Source organism: Ochotona curzoniae, unplaced genomic scaffold (assembly GCF_017591425.1).
Source record: "Ochotona curzoniae isolate NIBS_2020 unplaced genomic scaffold, NIBS_Ocur_1.0 contig_3819, whole genome shotgun sequence".
Lineage (NCBI taxonomy): Eukaryota > Metazoa > Chordata > Mammalia > Lagomorpha > Ochotonidae > Ochotona > Ochotona curzoniae.
Genome location: NW_024466004.1, coordinates 2,558,571 through 2,582,765, shown reverse-complemented (window position 1 = coordinate 2,582,765; position 24,195 = coordinate 2,558,571). Strand labels below are relative to the sequence as shown.

Below are 24,195 nucleotides of genomic sequence, written 5' to 3'. Positions count from 1 at the left end.
TATCTATTTGAAAGGCAAAGAGTCAGAAAGACAGAGGAAGAGACAGGGACAGCCAGAGATCTTTCATCTAACAGGATTTACTCCCCAAGTGGTTGAAATAGCTGAGTCTAGGCTAGGCAAAAACTAGAGCCAGGGACTGCATCCTGACCTCCCATCTGGGTGGCAGGTACCCAGGTACTTGGGCCATTCTCTGCTGCCTTCCCAGGCATATTAGCAGAGAACTGCATTGGAGGCAGCGCTCTGATATGGGATATGATATCTGTCCATAAACAGTGGCTTAACCCCCTGTGCCACAAGGCTGACCCTTAACATTACTTCTTAATAGGATTTTTGGTTTTCTCTGTAGCATATTTTTAAATGACATACCAAGTAATTGCTCTCATAGATTCTTATTCTTAAAAGGTTTGTATGTGTGCACACATACACACACACACGCACGTGACATAAGTTCTTCAGTTTGGTCTGGAAAGAATTAGTAGCTCATTATTAAATGCTCAACTGCCATTTAACTTTTCATAAGCCAAATGATAACAACATGTGAACAACATTAACAGCAATTTCAGAAAGTTCATTTTCTGCTTTGAATTTCTGTAGCACTTAATATTTAAGTTTAGCTAGTAATTTCGATTAGTCTTACTTCTTGTTCATGAATGTAGGCCCATAAGACGCTGAAAATCAGTAGCTACTCAGCCTTGGGGTGGGATTCACTGCAGAGACTTGCTTTTGAGAAGACTAAAATGAACAAAGGACATCTGGCACCTGAAACTAGCCTGGCCACCTTTGTTGGGTCATTACCTCTCTGATCTTGCACGTTTTTATGTGGAAATGAGGAACGTGGAGTCCAAGGACACCGGCTGTTGGCTGAACGCCTTCTGTCTGCTGGGCAGATGCAGTTCCAGCAGCCGGGCAGGTCAGGCCTGCATAGGGCCCTTTCACAGATGCACAGGTCAAGTCTCAAAGAGACGCAGTGACCACTGCATGCACCTTTAGGTGAGACTCTGACCATTTTGACTTTGAAACTCCAAAGTTCCTTTGAAGATGGACCTTTCCGGCTTCATGCTCCCTCGTAAAAACTCCAGTGAGTGAGCAGGGGTGAGCATGAATGATGAAGACACAGTCTGGGATATACATACCTAACAAGGGAGTGCCTGGGGTCCTGCTTCTGGCTTCCAAGCCAACATCCTGCTAATGTGTACTCTGGGAGGCAACGGGCCCAACTCAAGTGCTTGGGCCTCTTCTGCCCTCCTGGGAGACCCTGATAGAGTTGCAGGTTCTTGCAACTCTAGGCCGGCCCAGCCTCAGCTGCTGTAGGAATCTGGGGAGGGAACCAAAGGATGGAAATCTCTCTGCCTGACCCTGTCTCTCTGTGTTTAAGTAAGACAGTTTGGGGTTAACGTGCTTTGTTTGGGTCTGGTCGTGAAATACCAGGTGTGGAGGGGACCTTGAAAATCCTTGGCACTAGGTTTTTGCCTATGATTTATTCTCTCCTTCAAATTTGTGCACATAATGCAGTTGTAACTTGATTCTACCTGTATAGAAATAAATATTCGACAGTATCTCAGGAAGTGGAATTTGGCTTGGGCTCTAAAACCGTCTTAAATATGACCTTAGTTATGTTTGTAAATATTGTCTGCATAAGCAGAATAGCTGAGATTTGACGCTCTCTGGAAGATTTTCCTTTCCCTTGAAACAAGGGGTGGAGAAACTTCCACTAGCACTGCCACACCACAGAGTGGTGTCAACATCAGAGTCAACAGAAGAAAAGAGAAACTTAATGTATTTCTGCCATGATTTTAAAAGTTATTAAAACATAACTTAAACTTGGGCATATTATAATTTTAAAAGGTGTTTAAGAGGGTGCATGTTTTCTTTGGGTGATTTATTTATTTTTAAAGATTTTTATTTATTAGAAAGGCAGAGTTAGAGAGATCCTCTCATCCTTAATAAAGAGAATATCTGACAGGCCAGGTGGGCCAATTCAGCAAAGAACCAAGAGCAATATGGATATTTTCATCATCAATTGCTCATTACAATTTACAATTACCACCACAAACAAGCGGTTATTCAGAGTCCGACATTCTCGGTTATTTTGATTGTTTATTTATTTATTTATTGTGGACAACAGGCCTTATTATAGTACTTCCATAGCCACATCTCCACATATATTTTACAATGAACATTTACAGACTTATCACATACTGGCAATACTTGATGTACAGATCAACATGGTGTATAAGTCATTTATCACGGCCTTCACACACGGTCACAACTGAACAGCTTTAAACAACACAAAATAATCACCTTGTGGCTCTGAAGGTCAGAGGTCGAAAATAACTTGGCAGGGATGCATCCCTCTGGATGCTCTAGGAGAGAATTCATTGCCCTGCCTTTCAGCTTTGAGAGGCTGTCTATATTTCCTGGTTCATAAACCCTCTCTCACATCACTGCATCATTCAACCTGTTTCAAGGTCACACTTCCTACCCTGTTCCAACCTCCCGCCTCCCTCCGTAAGATCCTACGTGATTAGGGTGGGCCCAGATGATCCAGGATAATCTCAACATCTTGAGAGTTTTACTTCAACGGACATCTCCAAATCCCATCTCCCCACGTATGGTAACACCTTCACAGGTTACAGGGACTAAGTATGGGCATTCTGGTGGCGGCATGACTCAGCCTAGCTCACATACAAAGCAAAATGTAAACCCACTGATGAATCAGTTGCTACAAGAGTCATAAAAACTTCACTTGTTTGCACTTTAAACTTTAAATCAGAACCTGTGAGGTAGATAAAATACATTGTTTTGTTAAATGAAAATTTTCAGAAACAAATAATGAAGAAGATATTTGAAGTAAGCTATTGAATATCAAATAGACAATATAATTCAAAGTTGCCTGGATTTCCATGTGAAAATCCATCCTCAGGCATTGCAAGATGGCTCAGTAGGCTAATGCTCCCCTGGTAAATGCTGGAATCTCTTGTGGCCACTGCTTTGTGTCCTGACTGCTCCATTTTCAATCCAGGTCTCCACTTGTGGGTGGGAAAGCAGTAGAGGACGGCCCAAAGCCTTGGGACCCTGAACCCATGTGGGAGACTCAGAAGAAGCTCCTGGCTCCTGGCCTTGGATTGACTCAGCTCCTGCTATTGTGGCTATTTAGGGAGTGAACCAGTGCATGAAAGATCTGTCTGTCCTGCTCTCTGTAAATCTGCCTTTCCAATAAAAAGAAATAAATCCTTTTTTTAAAAAAAAAGATTTATTTTATTTTTATCACAAAGCCAGATATACAGAGGAGAGACAGAGAGGAAGATCTTCTGTCCGATGACTCACTCTCCAAGTGACCATAATGGCCAGTGCTATGCCGATCTGAAGCCAGGAGCCAGGAACCTCCTCCAGGTCCACGCGGGTACAGCGGGTACAGGGTCCCAAGGCTTTGGGCCGTCCTTGACTGTTTTCCCAGGCTGCAGGCAGGGGGCTGGATAGGAAGCGGGGCTGCCGGGATTAGAACTGGCACCCATATGGGATCCTGGTGCATTCAAAGCGAGGACTTTAGACTGCTAGGCCACTGCATCGGGCCCCAAAATAAATCTTTTTTAAAAAGAAAATCCATGTTCTTGCTTTCATGAACTCTGGGATTTTCTGGCGTTTTCAGGAAGACACATTTCTGAAAGGCAATTATTCAATTACTCCAATAACTACACAGAAGAGCTCCCATATATCCTAAAAGCAACTTTTATATAAAAATATAATTAACATTGATCGTTTTCTCTCTTATAAATTTTTGAAGACTATTTGAAAGTTAGAGAAAAGGAGACATACAGCGTGAGAAAGCAAGTGACGGATTTATCATGTAATGGTTCATTCCCTCTTACGGTAGAAATGGTGTGAAACCAAAGCCAGGAGCTTCATCAGAGTCTCCCACATAGGTGGCAGGGACCCCAGCTCTGGGTTATCTCTGCTGCTTTCCCAGGTGCATCAGCAGGGAGCTGGATTGGAAGAGGAACAGCAACAGCTTCCAACAACAGCTTTACCAGCTCTGCCATACACCTGCACCTTATACATATATATTTAAGGATTTATTTATTTGAAAGGCAGATTTGCAGAGAACAGAGAGAAGGATAGAGAGAAAGTCTGCTACCCACTGGCTCATTCCCTAAATGGTTGCATCTGAGGTGTTCCAAAGCCAGGAGTCTCTTCTAGGTCTCCCATGTGGGTTCAGGGGCCCAAGGACTTGGGCCATTCTCTGCTGCCTTCCCAGCCAGAAGCAAAGTGCTGGATCGGGAAGTGAAGCAAACTGGCACTCAAACAGGAATCTGGTGCTACAGGGCGGGGGATTAGCTGGTCGAGCCACAGTGCCAGCCCCAGACTCCCCATATTTTTTAAATCCTTAATTCGTTTATTTAAGAGACATAGAAAAAAAGAGAGACAGAGACTAACAGAGCTTCCCATCAGTCAGTTCATTCCCCAAATGCATGCAGCACCTGAGGCCGGGTCAGGCCAGAACTGGGAGCCATGAGCGCGATGGAGGCTTCCCATGCGGTGGCAGAAGGCAGCCACGTGGCCATAGCTGCCGCTTCTCAGTGTGTGAACGATTCGCAGGAAGTTAGAATTAGAATCAGAACTGGGATCTGAACTGAGACCCTAAAACATGAGACCCAGGCATCCCAACCGCTGTGCCCAGATTTTAAAGACATGAGTTGCATGAAAGATTTATTTATTTTTATCGAAAAGGCAGCTACACAGAGGAGTAGAGACAGAGAGAGCAAGATCTTCTATCCGCTGATTCACTCCTCAAGTGGCTGCAATGGTCAGAACTCTGCCGAGCTGAAGCCAGGAGCCCGGAGCTTCTTCTGGGTCTCCCATGTGGGTGCAGGATCCCAAGGATTGGGCCGTCTTCAACCGCTTTCCCAGGCCACAGGCAGGGAGCCGGATGGGAAGTGGAGCAACCCGAATTAGAACCAGTGCCCATATGGGATCCTGGCGTGCAAGGTGAGGACTTGCCACTAGGCTACCGCACCAGGTCCCTGCTACTGATTTTTAAAGCTGATAGCATTACCATGAGTTGTTAGGTCAAGATTCTTGTCACTGGTTCAAGAAAGAACATCCTGGAGAGTGTGTGCAGGTGCATACGAGGGTGAACTGCATCCGGGGAGGTTCCGCGTTATCCCTTTATAAGATCCTGTAGCACACCAGCTGGTTCTTGGGCGGAATTTAACTGAGTGTTCACGGGAGTCAGAGTTTGGGGCAGGGTTTAAGTACTGCCCATTTTTTTTTCAACAGGGAAAAAACATGGAGAGGAAAAAACACCATAGGATTGTTTATGAACCTACAGCAGTCCTGAATCCATCTCCCAAAGTAACAAATTGTTGCAAATGGCGGTGGGCAAAATATAGAGTTGAGCAGGCATACATGACCCGACTTGTCGGCTCCCAGCTCGCTCCGGCTATGTCAGCGGATCCAGGTAAGACAGCATGTGGACTAAACTAAGGCAAGTAACGCATTTTGCATGTCTTCTCCCCCATATTAGGGATGTAAAACTACGCATTAAGTATATGAATGTTATTTAAACATTAATTGTAAGAAAACAGAGGTTAATCTATTCATTCAAGGTCTTTGTTGGGGAAAAAAAAATAACCTAAAACTGACTTTGCTTCATGGTTCTCAATCTTTTAGTTTTCCATTAGCTCTGAATTATTATTCATGCGGTGACTCGCTAAGATGACCCCGGATCAGCTAGCACACATCAAATTTGTCTTTTAATAAAAATATGTGTTTAAACTTGGCCTAACAATTGTTAAGGTAGGGACCATTCAGATTAGGTTCCTTGTTGATTTTTGTTCAAATAGGAGAGAACATGAAGGGAAGTGTGACGTTTTTGTTTTGCAAAAAAAAAAAAAAAAAAAAAAAAAAGCATGATTTCTGCATGTTCTCAAATGCTGGAAAATTAAATGTGTGTGTTGAGGGACATTACAGGAAAGCATTGGTGTTCAGTGTGCAGCATCTTCTGCTTCTTTTAGATGAAATATATGCTGGGCCCCGGAAGGCACCATCAGGGCACATTTGTATTATCCAACCTTAGCAAGCCCCTGAGAAGGTGGAAAGCGTCCAGGTAATGGCCTGCCACCACCATTGTGGCAATAAGATCAAGTGCAGGCAAGGCGCGAACTGCCAAGTTTTCACCTGTTCAAATGTCCACAGTCACTTCTCAAGGCTCGAGATCCTGTCGCCTACAAACACCTTCTAGCACTTAACCTTTCACCTGCTTTTCTTTTTTACCTCTATGTGACTCACGGACCATAAGCTCACCCTTCTAACGGGCACGGTTCACTGGGCTTTAGAAGGCTCCCAAAGTTGTACAAATTTACCCCTGTCCCAAAACTCACTCTTTCTTTCCTTTTTTTTTTTTTTTAAAACCCCTGCCAGCCCTTTCTCATGTTTTCACACTTACCCCACCCTCGTGAAGCTGACGGCTAGCTTTGGGCGACCAGCTGGCATCGCCCCGTTTACCTAAACCCCTTCAGGAGCAGAGCGAGGGCGAAATTAAAAGGCGCTGCGCAGCCAGCCGCCCGCCCGCTCTCCGTGTCCATTTTCGGGCCAGGGTCGATGCCCTGTTGACATAAACATCTGCTGTGGGCCTGGGGCGTGAGCCTCGCCGCCTGCCCAGCAGGAGAGGCGCCTCGGTCCGCAGCCCCGGCCCGCCTCGTCCGCCCCTCACGGTCCACTGGCCCAAGACGCGCGCGCGGGCGACGGTTTGGCCGCAGACACGCGGGGTGTGGGTGTGGCGGGGCCAGGCTTGCGAGGCGGCGCCGTGAGGGCCGCGGGAATCGGGACGGCGGCGCCCAGCGAGGCCTGAGCACACGGGGCGACAGGCCGAGGCGAGCGGGCGGGCCGTGCCACCCGGGACTGCGCGCCGGGCGCTGACCGTCCCTCAGGCGGCCGGGAGCGAGCAGCGCGCGCCCCATTGGCCGGCCCGGCCCACGTGACCGCTGGCGCTCCTCCCCCCCGGACAGGCTGTAGGTGCCAAGTGGGGGCTCTGCAGCAGGACAGCTTAAAAAAATATATATTAAGGATGCAATCCAGAACTGGGCCTGAAGAGATGAGGGACTGGGCTCGGGGGGGGGGGGGGGGAGCCTGCACGAAGAGCTACGAGCCCTTCCCGTGACCACCCTCTCACCCCTGGGTGCTGTGCCTTACCTGTTAGCTCTCAGATGAGTCTTATATTTACTTCTAATGGCAAGCTTTTAGGGAGTGCCTTGCTGCATCCTATGATTACTATTAGAGACGATGTCGGTCCAAGTGGGTAACTGCGTTAGCATATGTACTTAATACAGTAAATAGAAAAATGCACAATGATTGCAGCAAAGTGGAGAGTATGATGTTCCCAGATAGAGCTTAACAGTGCTCTGTGAGAGGCCACGTCTTTTTTGGAAGACCGAAAAAGATACCTTAAAGAAAAATTTCTTCTTCTTCTTTTTTAATGTTTACTTGAAAGGCAGAGTTTACAGAGAGGAGAGAGAGATCTTCCGTCTTCTGGGTCACTCCGCAGATGGCTGCCGCAGATGGAGCTGAGCTGGTCTGAAGTCAGGAGTCAGGAACCAAGGATTCCTTCCTAGTCTGCCATGTAGGCGCAGGGTGGCAAGGACTTGAATCGCCTTCTGCCACCTTCCCAGGCCACAAGCAGGGAGCTGGATCTGAAGTGAGGCATCTGGGACCCAGACCAGTGCCCACACAGGATGCCAGTCCCTCAGACAGAAGCTTACCCTACTATGCCAAAATGAACTTCAAATATAAGAATTGCTCAGATAAGAGATTGTTTAGTAAGAACATAAGCTTCTAGAAGGGTAAGGAGCTGCAGAGGTAACTTCACCTACGTTCTAAGGCCCTAAAAAGCAACCTGAAGAGTTTACGTAGCTATTAAGAATTTTTCTGTGATGCTTTTTCACCTTCAATATATATTTTGGAAAATTTTTAATCTACAGAAAAGTGGCAAGAATATGTCTATGGCTAAAAGCACTTCATGGTGGATTCACTCCCCCCCCCCTTTTTTTTTTAACATTTGCCACATTTGCTTTATGTTTTATCTTTTTCTCTATTTTTCTGTACATGTGTATAAAACACTTACCCAGAGGTGTTTTCCCTCAGTAAATCATTTCTGAGCGAGTTGCAGACATTATTTCATCCTTAAGTATTTCCACATGAGGAAGAAATGGCCTCAGAACAAATGTATTCTTCCACATCACCACAGCCCAGACATTCCTGAGATATTTTTGAGTATGATACTTATGACACGTAAGAAGTGCTTTATTTTATTTAATTAATTAATTTATTTTTTTGGTATGACTTGTAACAGTAGTTACACATTGAAAATAGTTGACATGTTGAAAGTGCTGTGTTTTTCGTAGACAGAAATATATTTTCTTGAGGTGAGCATTTGGCCTACCAGTTAAGAGTAGTTAGGCCACCTGCATGCCTTATTAGAGTGTTCAGGTTTGTTCCTGACTCCAGCCTCCTGGCAAAGTAGACCTGGGGGCAGTAGTGATGCCTCGAGTAACTGGACCCCCCTAACCCAAATGAGAGAGGCTGGATTGAGGCACCGCCAGCACAGACTATTAGATTCACCCGGGGAGAGAGCCGGTGGATAGAATCTCACTTTCTCTGCCTCTCTTTCTCTATAGCCCTGATTTTGAAAAATAAATAAAAGCTTTTAAGTTAATAGATAGGGCACAGCACGAAGGAGCATGGCTAAATCCTCGCCTTGCACGTGCCAGGTTCCTGTATGGGTGCTGGTTTGTGACCCAACTGATCCGCTTTCCATCCAGCTCGCTGCTTGTGTCCTGGGAAAGCAGTAGAGGATGGCCCAAAAACTTGGGACCCTGCACCTGTATGGGAGTCTCCTGGCTTCTGGCTTCGGATCAGCTCAGCTCTGGCCATTGTGGTCACATGGGGAGTGAATCAGCGGACGGGGAATCTTTCTCTCTGTATCTCCTCTCTGTAGATTTGCTTTTCAAATAAAAATAATAAATATTTTAGGAGTTAACAAATACATTGAATGGTTTAATTTCTTAAAATAAATTATTTTACTTGAGAGGAACAAGGAGAGTGAGAGAGAAACCTCCATCTGTTGTTCACTCCCCAGATGTTCACAGTGGCCGGGGTTGGGCTAGACTGAGATGGGAGCCAGGAACTCATTCTAGGTCTAACTGGCTGGTGGCAGCTGCCCGTTCTTTTGGAACCACCACCTGCTGGCTCCTAGGCTGTGCGTAGCAGAAAGCTGGATTTGAACCCAGGCACTCTGTTATGGGCGACAAGCATCCGAAATGATGTTTGACCACTTCGCTCCCAGGGTTTGCTTTTAGCTAGTTATTGTTATGGTTGCGTCCATCCCTCTCACTGTCTAATATTGTTTTGAGTAACTAGTAGTAAATGACTTTTATCAACAATTAAACGGAGCTCTCCCTTTTGAACTCTCTCCTGTCTGTGCAGATCCCAGTCCACCTTCACAGTCCAAGGAGGGTGACCTCGGCCTGAACCATCACCAGGAGGAGGTCATCCAGAGGTTGGCCATGCAACTGAGAGACATTGGGGACAGCATCAATCAGAGGATGATTCCAGAGGTAAGACTTCAGTGTTCCCAGCCAGGCCTGTCAGGTGGAAGAAAAGAACAGAGAGAGCTGCCGCCCAGTGGAGTCCAAGGCCCAGGAGTTGTCAGAACCCAGGGGTTGACTGTGCCTGCACTGCCACCCATCAGATATGACCATTGTGAGGGTACCTCCCAACCAGCGCTGGACATTGTCCCCGCTGCCCTTCCTGCGAGCCCTGGCCTGGCAGCCTCATCCTCCCTTGGCAGCTGGTGAGATGCTCAGAATCTCAGGTCCTGCCCATACCACCAGCCAATTGCAAATCAGACTGAGGCCTTTTTAATTTTTTTAAGATTTGTTCATTTTTATTGGAAAGGCAGATATAAAAGAGGAGAGACGGAGAGGAAGATCTTCCATCCGAAGATTCACTCCCCAAGTGGCCACAACGGCTGGAGCTGAGCTGATCCAAAGCCAGGAGCCAGAAAATTCCTCCAGGTCTCCCATTGCAAGTGCAGGGTCCCAAGGCCTTGGGCTGTCCTCGACTGCTTCCCAAGCCACAGGCAGGGAGCTGGATGGGAAGAGGGGCTGTTGGGACATAAACCAGTGCCCATATGGGATCCAAGCACGTGCAAGACGAGGATTTTAGCTGTTAGGCTACTGCACCAGGCTTCAGACTGAGGACTTTTGTACACATTCCCGGGGGACCTGTGTGTGCATTAGGGCGTGGGAAATGTCTCCTCACTCTCATGGTAAGATGGGAATCACCTGTCGAGTTCTGGCAGTAGTTGCCTGAACTAATAGTTCTGTAGTAGATGCCTGGGCAGTTCTGATAAAGGTGACAGTCGCAGCTCCCCAGGTGACTCTACTGTGTGGTCAGGGAGCAGAGCCTGTGGCTTAGCTCACGGTTCTCCTCCTGAAACCTATCAAAGGCTGTGTGAGCCAGATCCCCCGGCAATTTCTTCATCTGTTTTGATTAGGCGTAGAGACAGGAAGGGAAATAAAAGAAACAGAAAGGAAGACCTCTGAGATCTTGAGGGGTGATGAAAGCCACAGAAGGCGCTTTTTCCTCAGTTGGCAACAGAGGGAAAATGAGCACGTGAGGCTCTGTGGTGGGAGGGGCCGCTGCCCCCAGAGCCCGACCTCCTGCCTTAAGGGAGGGCTCCTGTTGTGAGAAAGTTCTTGTGGGTCCCTGTGGCCCCACACCGTCTTCTGGGAGTGCTGTGTCTCAGTCTACTCTCTGCTCTCTTCATTTACTTTGTTGGGACATTTTAGTATACAGGCTCCCGCAGCGAGCAACTGTTTTGGACTTCTTAAAAAAAGTCTTTGTGTATTGGAATAATTTCAGAGAGAGGGGGATAAAAAGAGAGAGGATGATCTTTCATAAGCTGGTTCGCTCCCTGAAGAACGACAACAGCCGAGGCTGGGCCAGGCACAAGCCGAGAGCCTGAAACTCAACCTGGCTTGCCCACGTGGGTGGCAGAGTCCAAGCACTAGTGTCATCCTGTCATTCTCAGGTGCACTAGCAGGGAGCTAGATCAGAAGTGGAGCAGCTGGGCCCGGCGGCAAGGCCTAGCGGCTAAAGTCCTCGCCTTGAATGCACCGGGATTCCATATGGGTGCCAGTTCTAATCCCGGCAGCTCCACTTCCCATCCAGCTCCCTGCCTGTGGCCCAGGAAAGCAGTCGAGGATGGCCCAAGGCTTTGGGACCCTGCATCCGTGTGGGAGACCTGGAAGAAGTTCCTGGATCCCGGCTTCGGATCAGCATAGCACCAGCCGTTGTGCTCACTTGGGGAGTGAATCATCAGACGGAAAATCTTCCTCTCTGTCTCTCCTCCTCTCTGTATATCTGACTTTGTAATAAAAATAAATAAATCTTAAAAAAAAAAAAGAAGTGGAGCAGCTGAGGCTTGGACTGGTACCCATATGGGCTGCCAGTGTTGCAGGTGGCAGTTTTATCTGCTGCCCAACAATGCCAGCTCTCCCTCTTTTTAAAGACTATTTATTTATTTGAAAGAGTTTACAGAAAGAAAGAGAGACAGAGAATTTTATCCACTGCTTTACTTCTGAGATAGCTACAATGGCCAGGGCTGGGACAGGCCAGCAGCAGGATCAGGAGCTTCATCCAGTTCTCCCATGTAGTGACAGAGCCCCAAGCACCTGGGCCCTCCAGTGCTTTCCCAGGCATGTTAGCAGGAAGCTGGAACTGAAGTGGAGCAGCTGGGACTCAGTGCCAACTTGGGACACTTGACATGTGAGCAGTGGCTTGAGTAAGCTGATACTCTGCTTTCAATTTTTTAGGGAACAGACTTAAGAGATGGAATTTCTGAATCATGTGGCTGCTCTATGTTTCACTTTTTGGGGGACTTCCAGGTTGTTTTCCACAGTGGCCGCACTGTTACGTTGTGGTCCAGCAGCAGGGTTTGAGGGTTCTGGTTTCTACTTTCTCATCATTGATCATTAACTGTGATTATAGCCAGCCCAGTGTGTGAAGTGGAATCTCATTGTGGCTTTGATTTACATCTCTTCAAGGGCTAGCCAGGTGCCTCTTTAAACACACTTGTGCAGCTCTTTGCTGAAATAGCTATTCAAGTCTGTTTATCTTGTTATTTTTGAGTTAAAGTTCTTTTAAATTTCAGTTGTTAGGTCCTTGTCAGGAATAGGATTGGCATTGGTTTTCCTCATTTCTGTAGGCTGTCCTTTCACTTTCTTCAGCAGTATGAAAGCATTTAATGTTGATGAAGTTTAACTTATATATTCCTTACTTTTAAATATTTTTATTATATTTTTATTTTTAATACTGTTTATGTAGTTGAGAGGTATGTACACCCATGTGGATCCTTGATTAGGGTAGGAGGTTCAAAATACAGAGACAGGTGGATGGGACAAATATTTCAACTTTTTTCCTCCTGGGTCCTGCAGCATGAGAAGGGGAGGGGCCTACTCCCTGCTGTCTAACTACATCAGCACCCAAGGATGAGGGATGGTCATTTGATGACACCTTAGAGACTCTGATGTGTGGAAGAGTGTTCTGAGGGTGTTACAAGGTGGTTTTGATAGTTCTGAGCCATTGCCAGATTCATTGCACCAGGGTTGGGAAGACTCTTTCAAAGGTCTATTGGCTGACCATGTCTACCATAGTGTAGCCACAGGTTGGAAACGTGTTGCAGAGCTTGTCCAGAGGGTGGTCCAACCTGTTTCGCCTTGGATCTTCTGACTAGCCACTCGATGTCCTCTGCCGACCTGGCTGAGCTGGCAGTCATGTCCCTCATGTGCTTCTGGACATGCTGTCCACTGCACAGGCATCAGGAATTAAGGAGGCTCAGTCCTGACCACATGCACTCCAAGATTGGACCACATACATGGTAATTTTTCCTGTGGCTGGGGTTTGAGTCTAGCAGTCTAGTTGGGGAGTCCCTCAAGAAGCCTTGCTTGAGCTAGCCTCAGACTTGACTCTTGTGTTTGTCAGCCAGTGCAGGGTCAGGTTCCATCTGCTCCTGCACCAGCCAATGCACATACCAGTGAGTACAACTTTCTGGTCAGTTCTGTCTCTAGCCCCTCTCTCATGTGAACTAATGGGTGCTGTGGCTTAGCCCAGCCCAGCCCAGCCCCCCACAGGCCCAGTCTTCAGGCACACCAGCGGATGCTGTGACCTAGTTGGAGCACCTCCCAGTGACCCTCACAAGACCTACCCCAGCACTGACTTTTGTATGTGCTGGCATGTACTTGGCTTAACCCAGTCTGTCCTACATCCCATATGGCTCTTGTGCATTCTCATGGGAGTGCTGCAGCTTAACTCAGCCTGACCCACACCCCCAAGCTAGGCCACACTTATGCCAATGGGAACTGCTGCCTTGACTAACCTGGCCTGCCCTCAGTCCTGGATTTCACGATGACCAGTATGAACTGCAGTCCAGCAGTGAGTTCCTGCTGTTCCCCTACCATGCCCACTCATAGACCTGGATCTTGAGCCTGCCAGGATAAACTGTGGTCCAGTCTGATATGATTCACATCTAGTCCCCTCACTTGCCAGCAGGTGCTACAGCCTTGCCCAACCTGGGACACTCCCATTTGCAGCTCTCATGTGAACCTGTGAGTATAGTAACCTAGCCCAGCCAGACCCACTCCCCATCCCAGCTCTCACACACACACCAGTGGAAGCTGCAGCCCAGTAAGGGAGTCCCTGAAGTTCCCTTACCAGGTCTACTCCCAGCACCAGGTCTAGTGCATGCCAGCAGGTGCTGTGGACCAGTCTGAGATGGCCTGCTCCCAGACTCGATGTTTGCCAGCTGGTGTTACAAGCATGGCTCAGTCTGGCCCATCCCCAGTTCTAGCTCTTGCCAGCCCGTATGGCCCGCCCCTAGCCCTCATGTGAACTGGTGGATGTTGTGGTTCAACCTGATCTGGCATGTGTCTCATCCTGACTTGCACTTGTGCCAATGTGTGCTGTGGTCTGGCTCAGCCCAGCCCAGCCCACTCACAGAACCAGCTCACACGTATGCCAATGGGTACTGCAGCCCACCCTGGTCTGGCATCCCCCAGTCCCGGCTCTGATACTCACCAGCAGGAGTTGCAACCTAACAAGGGAGTTCCCGAAGTTCCCCTACCAGTCCAGCTTCTAGTCCCAGATTTTGCATATGCTTGCGGCTGCCAAAGCCCAACCTTATATGGCTGGCCCCGAGTTATGCCACTCACCAGTGTGTACTGCAGCATAGCCCAACTGGCCTACATCCATTCTGCCTCTTGTGGGTGGGTGGGTGCTAGAGCCTTGCCCAGCCTGGTCCACCACAGCTCCTGTTCTCCTGCTCACCAGTGGGAGCTGCAGCCTCAGCAGGGGAGTCCCCAAAGTCCCCTATGATGCCTGTTCCCAGCACCAGATCTCATGCATGCTGGCTGGTGCTTCACCTCAGCTTGGCATGGTCCACCCACAGTCTCAGCTCTCACTAGTGAGTGTTACAACCTATCCCAGCTGGGCTCAGCCCACACCTTGTCCTGACTGTCATTGTGTGCCAGCTGGTGCTGCAGCCTTGCCCCTCCTTGTCCACTCTTGGCCCCAGCTCCTGTGCTTCTCAGTGGGATCTGCAGCCTACTAGGGGAGGTCTCCAAGTTCTTCTATCAGGCCTGCACCCAGTCCCAGATCTCATATGTGCTGGCAGGTGGCACAGTCCTGCTTGGTACAGTCTTCCCCCCGTCCTGGCCTTTGCATGTGCTGGTGGATGCTACAGTCTGGCCCTACCTGCCTTCTTCCAGCCCTAGATCCAATGTCAGATGAATTCTGTGATCCAGCCTGACTCAGCCTGTCACCACCCCCAGCTCTCCACAAAGACCAGTGTGTTTCAGTCCCACAGAAGTGAGCCCAAAAGTCCCCTAAAGAATCTGCCCCCAGATCTGGTTCTTTCACATTATGGTGAGTGTTACCGTACAGCCTGACATGACCCACCCCTTGTTCTGATACTTGCAGAACAGTGGGTCTGGCCCAGCCAGGCATGCCTTGAGCTCCAGCTTTTGCATATGGGGATTGACTCATCCTAGTATCCATTCTTGAAAAGGCTACTTCTGTCCTTTAAAAAAATATATATTTACTTATTTTTATAGGAAAAGTAGATTTACAGAGAGAAGGAGAGACAGAGAAAGATATTTACCACTGGTTTGTTTCCCAAATGGCAGCAATAGCTGTCCTGAGCTGAGCCAATCTGGAGCTAGGAGCCAGGCACCAAAGCCTCTTCCAGGTCTTCCCTGTGGGTGCAGAGTTCCAAAGCAGATGTGGAAGGGCACATCTGCTGCCCTTCCACGCCACAAGCAGGGAGCTGGACCAGAAGTGGAGCACCTGGGACAAGAACTGGCGCCCACAGGGGATCCTGGCGCCAGCAAAGGGAGGATTTAGCTAACTGAGCCATTACCCCTGTTTTTGGACTTTTCCTTCTATTCTGTTGGTCTATTGTCGTTAGCTTGTTCCAACTTGTCTTGCAGAGTTTTACAAACCTGGCTGCACCATAGACTTTTCAATGTATCACGTACTAAACTATAAATTGCATCTAAAAAACACCTCTAAATGGACCTCAGCATGTTTTAAAAATAATGTAGAAATTTGCTCCTGAGTTTGGCTCAGAAATGTTGAATCCTTTGCTATCTGAAGGCTGGCATCAAGCTACTCTACCAGCATTTCGTGGCTGCCAGGGTACCTGGCCTCAGTAGCCATCATTATTTACCTTTGGAGTCACTCTGTTTGAAAGATTTATTTTTATAGGAAAGGCAGATTTACAGAGAGAACGAAAGACAGAGAAAGATCTTCCATCTACTTGTTCACTCCCTGAGTAGCCACAACAGCCAGAGCTGAGACAATCCAAAGCCAAGAGCTTCTTCTGGGTCTCCCACGTAGGGTACATGGTCTAAGGGCTTTGGCCCGTCCTCTGTGCTTTCCCAGGTCACAAGCAGGGAGCTGGGTGGGAAAGTGGAACAGCTGGGGCACGAGCCAGTGCTCATATGGGATCCTGGTGTGTGCAAGGTGAGGATTTAGCCATTGAGCCATTGTGCCAGGCCCTGGGGTCACTTTGATTCCCTAGATGTCTTAAGTAAACTGTTATTCCACCCTGGGGACTTCCTCCCAGGGAGCTCACCACAACTCATTTTTGTCTCATGAATTGGTTACATTTGAGCTGCCACATACTTGGCTCTCCTGTACTTTTCGCTGAAGTGAATGCTTGGTTGTTTTCTGAAAGGTTCTGTGCCTTTCAGCACAGTATCTTCTGTTTTACCATTTATTATCTGGGGGTTTTTGTTCAACTCTTTGCTTTGTTTTCTTGAAACCTGGGCCCTGGGACTTTTTGACATAGAGAATTATTTTAAAACAGACTTCTCATTCACAAATGCTGTGCAGTGACATTTTTTTTTTTTTCTCCGCAGACGGTCTCCTTTGGGGAGATTGCGCCTCCTTGGCCCACAGGCTTGGGAGTGGTGACAGTTCTGCTGTTCACATCCCTATGACTTCTCTACACCTCTGTGGACAGTCTGCAATTTTCTCTTCCCGAATTAGCCTAGTTTGAATATGCCATCTGTTTTTACCGTGACCCTGTCTGATACAAATAATGCCTTTCTCGGTCAGAAAGAAGGCAGGAAAGCTGATGTTCATTTACCTAATTTATTACTTATTTTTAAAAATTCCTTTTTTGGAAGGCAAAGCAGCGCACACACACACACACACACACACACACACACAGAAAATCTTTCATTCTGTGGTTCACTCCCCTGTGGCATCAACAGCTGAAGCCATGAGCTGGGAACTCCGTCCGGGGCTCCAACGTCGGTGCCAGGGACCCAGCTACTTTTACCTGTTGCTGTTCAAGATCTGCATTAGCAGGGCGTGGGGACCTGGAGCAGAGCTGGACTCTGATAAGTGATGTACGTGGCCCAGAAGATGGCTTAATTGCTGAGCCAGGCACCCACCCCTTAGCAGTTTCTGAATAATTTTTTCCCAAGCTTTTGAGACATGTTTACATATTTCCTTTAGTTTTCCCAACAGCACCATGGATTCCATCACAGGTGTCACAGTAGAGACAGTCGAGTGTTTGACTATAAGGTACCAGAAATCAGTTGGCTTCTAAGCTGCACCCTTGGATATAAGCGTGAGGGTGCGTATTGTTTTCTGCCACGCTGGTAGGAAGTACGTTCAGCTTTTCTAACTAGAATCCACTGTATCAGGGAGCCAAGGCCTTTAATAAACTCCAGTTACTGATAAAACAAATCTGGATGGCTGAGCTTACTGCTGATTTATCATTCATTCATTCATTTAATTAATATTTATCAAGTATCTGCTGTGTGTCAGGTTCTGCTTAAGTCTTGGCGATATGGCAGTGCCAAAAGAGTCAAAAATGCCCCCAGTTTCAAGGACTTCATTAGGGATAAACAACTGATCCAAGTGTCCTAGGGTGCTGAATGTTTTGATGTAAGAGCAAGCAAGGATGAGGGGTACTGGTCAGGGCCTTGATGGCACCGGAAGGGCTTTCTATGAAGCCAAGGGACAGCAGCCACGTGCAGCCACCCGGTGAGAACCCTGTAGGAGACAGCCTTGGGGTCTGCCCCCTCGGCCTCCCCTTCCTGAGACCCCCACAGGAGCACAGTGCTGCCAATTTACAGCTCCCAAGCAAGCTGATCACCAGCAGCGTGGCTCACATCCACGCCCCATCTGCTCCCTGTGTCCAGGCAGCCAACCTGCCGGCTTTCCAGACGCATTCTGGAAGGGCCAAGGGACAGGCTGCCGGTCCCCTAGCCAAGGCATCAGACTTTCCGTGGGTCACCATGGGGTCACCCCAGCAGGCCACGTGGAGGCCTTGACGTCCTGTTACAATTGCTCACCCACAAAGTGACCCAAGCAGCTTGCTGGTCACCTGAACTCAAGCAATGCTGTAATTGTGTTTTCAATTTGGGATTACACTGTCTCATCCTTTTTTCCCCCTAACATTCTCCTCCCTCTCTTTGGAAACAGGATCCCCCGCTGCACGGCAGAGCGGCCCTGGCTCGCTTCGTCTTCTTTTTCTTCAGGAGGGCTTGGGTGCTGCTGCGCCTGGCCCGGAATGAGCATTTGCTGTAAACGGAAGATCCACATCGCGCTCTGTCTTCTGGGACACAAAGAAACGCCATTTCCCACCTTCTACAGACAATGGGGAAGGGGGCTTTTTGCTTCCCTTCTTCGCTTCAGCAAGATGCTGAAGCACCGTGGGCTCCCTGGCCGAGCACCCGCCCAGTTAGCGAGCCACTAGGTGTCTGTGGTCCCCTGTGATGAAAGCCCGGGCCCCAGCAGACACCATGTTGGGTCTCAGCGCTCTTTGTAAGCCTGGTTTGAGAATTTCCTTCCACAAGCCCTCATCCGTGAAGCTGGGGTCCCAGAAGTGGGCTCTTTGTCCTGAGCCTCTCCAGGGTAACCCCCTGTGACTAACACACAGGTGCAACAGGGGCCAGCTGCACCCCTACCCACACCCCCGGATACCATTGGAGTCTGCAACTGCTACACCAGCTGGAACTTCTGACCTCAGCCCTATGACCTCTGGCAAGCCATCCCCAAGTCCCTTCCACGCGGCTGTGCCTACCAACCTGTCTGCTCCACCATTCTCCTCTACTGGCTCTGCAGCTGGGACTGCATACACCCTGGCCAGCAGCCTGCCTTCTGGAAAATTAGCCAGACCAAATGAGATGGGAGCTGGTCACAGGCAAAAGCTGGGCACTGGCTTCCTGCTGCCAGCAACCCCACCAGTGGGCCCTTTGCTGGGTGGATGTGTTTTGCTCATTAGCCTCCCTTTGGGCCTGTTTTTTCACCTCCTATTCCCTCATTCCCCTGTTAAAAATAGTTTCAAGTGTTAAAAAGTTTCTTGTTAGAAGTTAAAAGTTCATCTAAATACCTTGTTCAAAAAGAAGTAAATATTGTGTTACTGAGCATCAAAACCCTGTGCACGCTGCTTCTGTGACGGTGGGGCCCTTTGCTCCTGTTCACTGGTGTTCTATAGCACCCACATAGCACCCCTCATCCCCCCACAGGGAAATGACCCCAGGTTTTGTTTTAAGATTTAATTATTTTCATTGGAAAGACAGATTTAGAGAAAGAAAAGAAGACACAGAAAGATTTCTTTCTGCTGTTCATTCCCCAAGTGGTCATGACAGCCAGTGCTAAACCTATCAGAAGTCAGGATCCAGGAGCTTCTTCCAGGTCTCCCACACTGGTGCAGGTACCCAAGGCTTTGGAACATCCTCCATTGCTTTCTCAGGCCACAGGCAGGGAGCTGGATGGGAAGTGGAGCAGGTGGGACATGAACTGGTGTCCACGTGGGATCCCAGCACTTGAGGACTTTAGCCACTAACCACCATGCTGGACCCCGGCCCAAGGTTTTTAAAATCTCTTTAGGGCAGTTCCTGTTCAGCTCCATCATCACCTAGGTCATGGCTGACTGGCATGGAGCAGAGTCTAAAATTTCCCTTTTCTTGACTTTTTAATTCTTTTGCAATATTTATACAACTCCCCAGTTGGCCACAATGTTTGGAGGTGGGATGGTCCGAAGCCAGGAACCAGGAGTTTCTTCTGGGACCCAAGTACTTGGGCCATCCTCTGCTGCTTTCCCAGATGCCTCAACAGGGATCTGGATCAGAAGTGGACCAGCCAGGACTCAAAAACTATGGGCTGGTGGCACCACAGATTTTGGCTTTACATAATACGCCACAACGCCGGCCTGTGTGTTCATATTTTCTACTTAACCATTCCCTCGGGATTTCCTGGGGACAAGCAGAAAGCACTCGGCCATGTCTCAAGGGCCTGGTGCCTCTAAAACGCCACTATTCATGGGTAAAGGGATGCCGGCTCAGGGTATCAGGCTCGGCCCCTCCCTACTCCCTTCCCATCGGCCAGAGTCCCATTGTGACCCTTTTTAACTAAGCCACCACAGAGCAGCACTTAGACTTGGGTGGGGAGTTTGAAGTGGGCTGTTATGAGACTGGAATGTGCAAATTGAAGAGGGAATGTCACCATGGTTTGATGTTTACAATTCCAAACCCCTTTGTAAATCAGTTGCTTGTTATGTGGGAGCCGGGTGGTGAGCACACAGAGGAGACTCAGAAAAGTCTGCACTTAAGTGGGAGGGGGCGCAGGCGGAGCTGATGAGCAGCCAACTGGTCACCGTTCCCAGGTGCCCACAGAGGGGACAGCAGGAGCTAAATGGTATGGGTGAGTGGAAGAGGGATTTGGGGGATGGAGAACGTAGGGAGAGAACTGCAGTTGTACATCATGTGCACCAGGTGGCGCAGTACTGTGTGTGTGTGTGTGTGTGTGTGTGTGTGTGTGTGTGTGTGCGCGCGCGCGCGCTTTGGAGCGGAGCTCTCCAGGGAGGTTGGTTCCAGGCACCAAAAAGCCACCTGAGCACTTCTGTGTCACCTTTCTGTGCTAATCCACAGTCTGCCCCTTCTAGAATTTCTATCTCCTTAGTTTCTTTGTTGGGGATGACGTTTCCTCTTTTATCATCTTTCATCATCGTTTTATTCTCAAGTAGCTTGTCAGATTTCTGAGACCTACAGGACTAGCACACCTGCCAGGGCTGGGTTAAAAGCTGCTCCTCCCCACCCATGCCGTCCATCCGGGACCAGACATCCGAAGGTCTCCTGCTACTTCGATTCCCTGTGGCTTTCCTGAACCCCAGTCTGCTGACTGTCCCCTTGCACAGGATGAGTGACCTGATTGCCGGGTGATGCTCTGCAGAACTTCCCAAGGAAATAAAGCATTCCTTTGCTAGTAGGTGGTGCTTTAGCACCAGTGATGGGCAAGGGCCTGGGGAATTCCACGACGTGGACAGGTGAACTGAGAAATGTGGAAGGCAATGTCAGGTGGTGCAAAGTGCTGGGAAGGTCGCAAAACAGTCAAGTGAGGACAGATTTTTTTTTTAAATGAATTTGAGAGGCAGAATGAGAGAAAGACAGAGAGAGCAGTTTTGTCTGCTGCTGCTTCCCGCCACCGTTCCTAATGCCCACATGACTGGGGCTGGATGCCAGGAACTGAAATAAGGTGGGCATTCACTGCTGCCTCCTGGTGTCCGCGTTAGCAGGACAGTGGAGTCGGGAGCCCCAGTGGAACTCAAACCCAGTCACTGCGATGGGAGATGGTGCTTTGGCTAGTAGCAAGAGCCTGCGAAAGCAGGAGGAGGGCCCTGTCAGTCTTTCCTGACATCTGTCTGTCTTCTTTCTATCTGACCTGTGGATGTGGGACAGGTGTCAGGGTTGCCAGTTTCTATCCCGCACAGTCCTATGCCCTGTTAAGAGGCAGGAATGGCACAGTCAGACAGGCTGGGAGAAGGTGTCCAGTGTGGCCAGGGCAGCCCCTCTCTGTCCCCTTCCTTAACCCCGAGCCAAGACCTTGGGGGAGACAGCAGCGTCTCATGAACAGTTAAGAGCACTACGCCAGAAGTCCCACTAAGAAAACGACAGGCAAAGCCCCAGTCTCCTGCACAGACAGAGTCTGACCACACCCAGCCGCCTTGGGGCCAATGTTGTGGTATAGTGGCTTCAGCCCTGCCTGCAATCCTGGCATCCCCTATGGATATGGGTTCAAGTCTTGGCTGCTCCGCTTCGGATCCAGTTCTCTGTTAATTATGCCTCCGAAGGCACCAGAAGGTGGTCCCTGCACCCACTTAGGAGACCCGGATGAAGTCACTGGTTCTTGCACTTGGCCTGGGCCAGCACTGGTTACTGCAGCCATCTGGGAAGTAAATCAGCAGATTGGGGGTGGGGGGACCTCTGTGTAATTGTGTAACCATGTCTTTCAAATAAATAAATACATCTTTAAAAAAAATCCGATGCCTTTCATGGGGGAAAAAATCAAAACAAAAACAAACAAACTAATAAAAACCCTCCAACTGTCAAGACCATGAGAACTTGACCTCAGGCTGAGCTGGGCCATTTGTGAGCACACCACACCTGTCAGGGCAGGTGGAAAACTGGCTGCTTTCACTCTCTGAGCAGGAGGGTTTGGCTAGGTAAAAGCAGTCAAAGGCACTGAAATTGGATAGGAGGAGGTCGAACTGTCTCTGTTCAGAGACAACACAACACTGTATTTCCAAAACCCGAAAAAATACACAAATGAGAACTGGTCCATGGGCTGAGCAGGTTGTGAAAGTCAGTTGCGGGGGTTGGCATTGTGGCACAGTGGATGAAGCCACTGCTTGCAGTGCCTACCCCTGCATTGGTGTACCGGTTGGGGTCCCAGCTCCTGCTTTCAGTCTGACCCAATCCTGGCCACTGTAGCTGTCTGGGGATCGAACCAGCAGATGGAGGCTATTTTTCCTCTCTCTTTCTCGCTCTGTTTCTATCATTCTGCTTTTCAAATAAATAAAGTCAATTTTATAAAAATTAACCGTGAACAATCTGAAACTAACATTAAAAATAGTTCTTCCTGTCATAACACAAAGAAGGAAAAATATTTAAGCATAAATCTAAAGTACAACTCATGCACTCTGAAAACAAGAAAGCATTGTTGAAAGAAACGAAAAAGCTCAATAAATGTTCTGGTCCCGGCACCGTGGCGTAGTGGCTTATGCCTCTGCCTGTGGCACTGTTTTCCCATAAGGGCTCTGCTGCAAGTCCCAGCTGCTCCACTCTTGATCCATTTCCCTACGGATGGCCTGGGAAAGCAACAGAGGATGGCCCAAGTCCTTGAGCCCCTGCACTCATGTGGGAGACCTGGAGGAAGCTCCTGGTTCCTGGCTTCAGATAGGTCCAGTTCTGGCTGTTGTGGCCGTTTAGGGATAAGCCAATAGACAGAAGATTTCTCTCCTTTTCTCTCTGTAAGTCTGCCTTTCCAATAAAAATAAATAAATCTTTTTTTATTTGTATAAAATATATAAATCTTTTAAATTTCATTTTATTTTTAATTTTTAAAAGATTTTGATTTTTATTGAAAAGTGAGATATACAGAGAGGAGGAGAGACAGAGAGGAAGATCTTCCACCCAATGATTCACTCCCCAATTGGTCACAATGGCTGGAGCTGTTCTGAAGCCAGAAGCCAGGAGCTTCTTCGGGGCCTCTCATGTGGGTGCAGGATCCCAAGGCTTTGGGTCATCCTCGACTGCTTTCCTAGGCCACAGGCAGGGAGCTGGAAGGGAAGTGGGGCCACCATATGGGATCCTGGCACGTGCAAGGTGAGGGCTTTAGTTGCTAGGTTACTGTGCAAGGCTGAAAAATAAATCTTTAAAAACAAAAATTTGGGGCAGGAGAGTTAATGTTTGGGAAATGGCAGTCCCCTCTTCCTTTCCCCCTAATCCCAGCTCCAGTAGATGCTCAAGTTCTAATTCGAGGTGAAAGGCTATGGAGAATGCTCTGCAGGACCCGGAGGGTACCCTAGCTTTACCCTCTGCTGCCAGGCAGAATTAGATACCTCGGCCGGGAGCATAATGGGGTGGTTATTTTCAGCATATTTTACTGACATACTTTCCTTATTCCCAGGAAGGGGCTGGATGCTCTGTGATCTCATGTTAGGTATTGAGCCTGGACATCAAGTCAGTCCCAGCTCCCCTGTGGCTGAGCCAGCCATCCTGTATGCAAATCAATGGCAGCCGCTGGCCAGTCAGGGCCAACATGTCCGCAGGACGTCGCATCACTAAGTGATCCTTGTGGAAGACCCAGTGGCTTCGATTTCCCTCCTGGGGTCTTTGTGTCCTTTTCAAGTTTTCTCCAGGGACTAGAGATCTGATTAAAAGGCTATTCAAGAAATCATCACAAGCATGACCCATGACTGTGTTGCTATCCTTCTCCATTTCACCTGGTTTGGTGGAAATAAAGAGCTGTGCCTGTCAGGGTTCAGTCACAGTTAATACAAATGGTAGCAGATAGATTCAACAGGGAAGGAGTCACGACTTTCTTAAAAAGATTTATTTTTATTGGAAAGGCAGATTTATAGAGAGAAGGAGAGACAGAGGGAAAGAACTTCCATTTGCTGATTCACTCCCCAAATGGCTGCAATGGCTGGAGCTGAGCTGACCTGAAGCCAGGAACCAGGAGCTTCTTCTTGGTTTCTCACACGCATGCAGGGTCCCAAGGCTTTGCGCTATCCCTCTATTGCTTTCCTGGTTCACAAACAGGGAGCTGGATAAGAAGTGG

The 24,195-nt window shown here is 48.5% G+C and overlaps 1 protein-coding gene across 1 annotated transcript; it reads left to right on the top strand.

Annotated features, from left to right (window-relative positions):
• Positions 1-5,286: 5,286 nt before the first annotated feature.
• Positions 5,287-18,159, top strand: PXT1 (peroxisomal testis enriched protein 1). The gene is made up of 3 exons (XM_040983047.1): positions 5,287-5,458; positions 9,481-9,611; positions 18,055-18,159. Exons 1-3 carry the CDS (start codon positions 5,287-5,289, stop codon positions 18,157-18,159), a joined length of 408 nt encoding a protein of 135 aa, XP_040838981.1.
• The last annotated feature ends 6,036 nt before the right edge of the window (positions 18,160-24,195 follow it).

Excerpts from the sequence above, each read along its gene's own strand:
- PXT1 (XM_040983047.1), top strand. The coding sequence starts at position 5,287 with ATGGAGAGGAAAAAACACCATAGGATTGTTTATGAACCTACAGCAGTC. Across the intron at positions 5,459-9,480 it reads GGCTATGTCAGCGGATCCAG|ATCCCAGTCCACCTTCACAG; the intron begins GTAAGACAGCAT and ends CTGTCTGTGCAG. Across the intron at positions 9,612-18,054 it reads ATCAGAGGATGATTCCAGAG|GATCCCCCGCTGCACGGCAG; the intron begins GTAAGACTTCAG and ends CTTTGGAAACAG.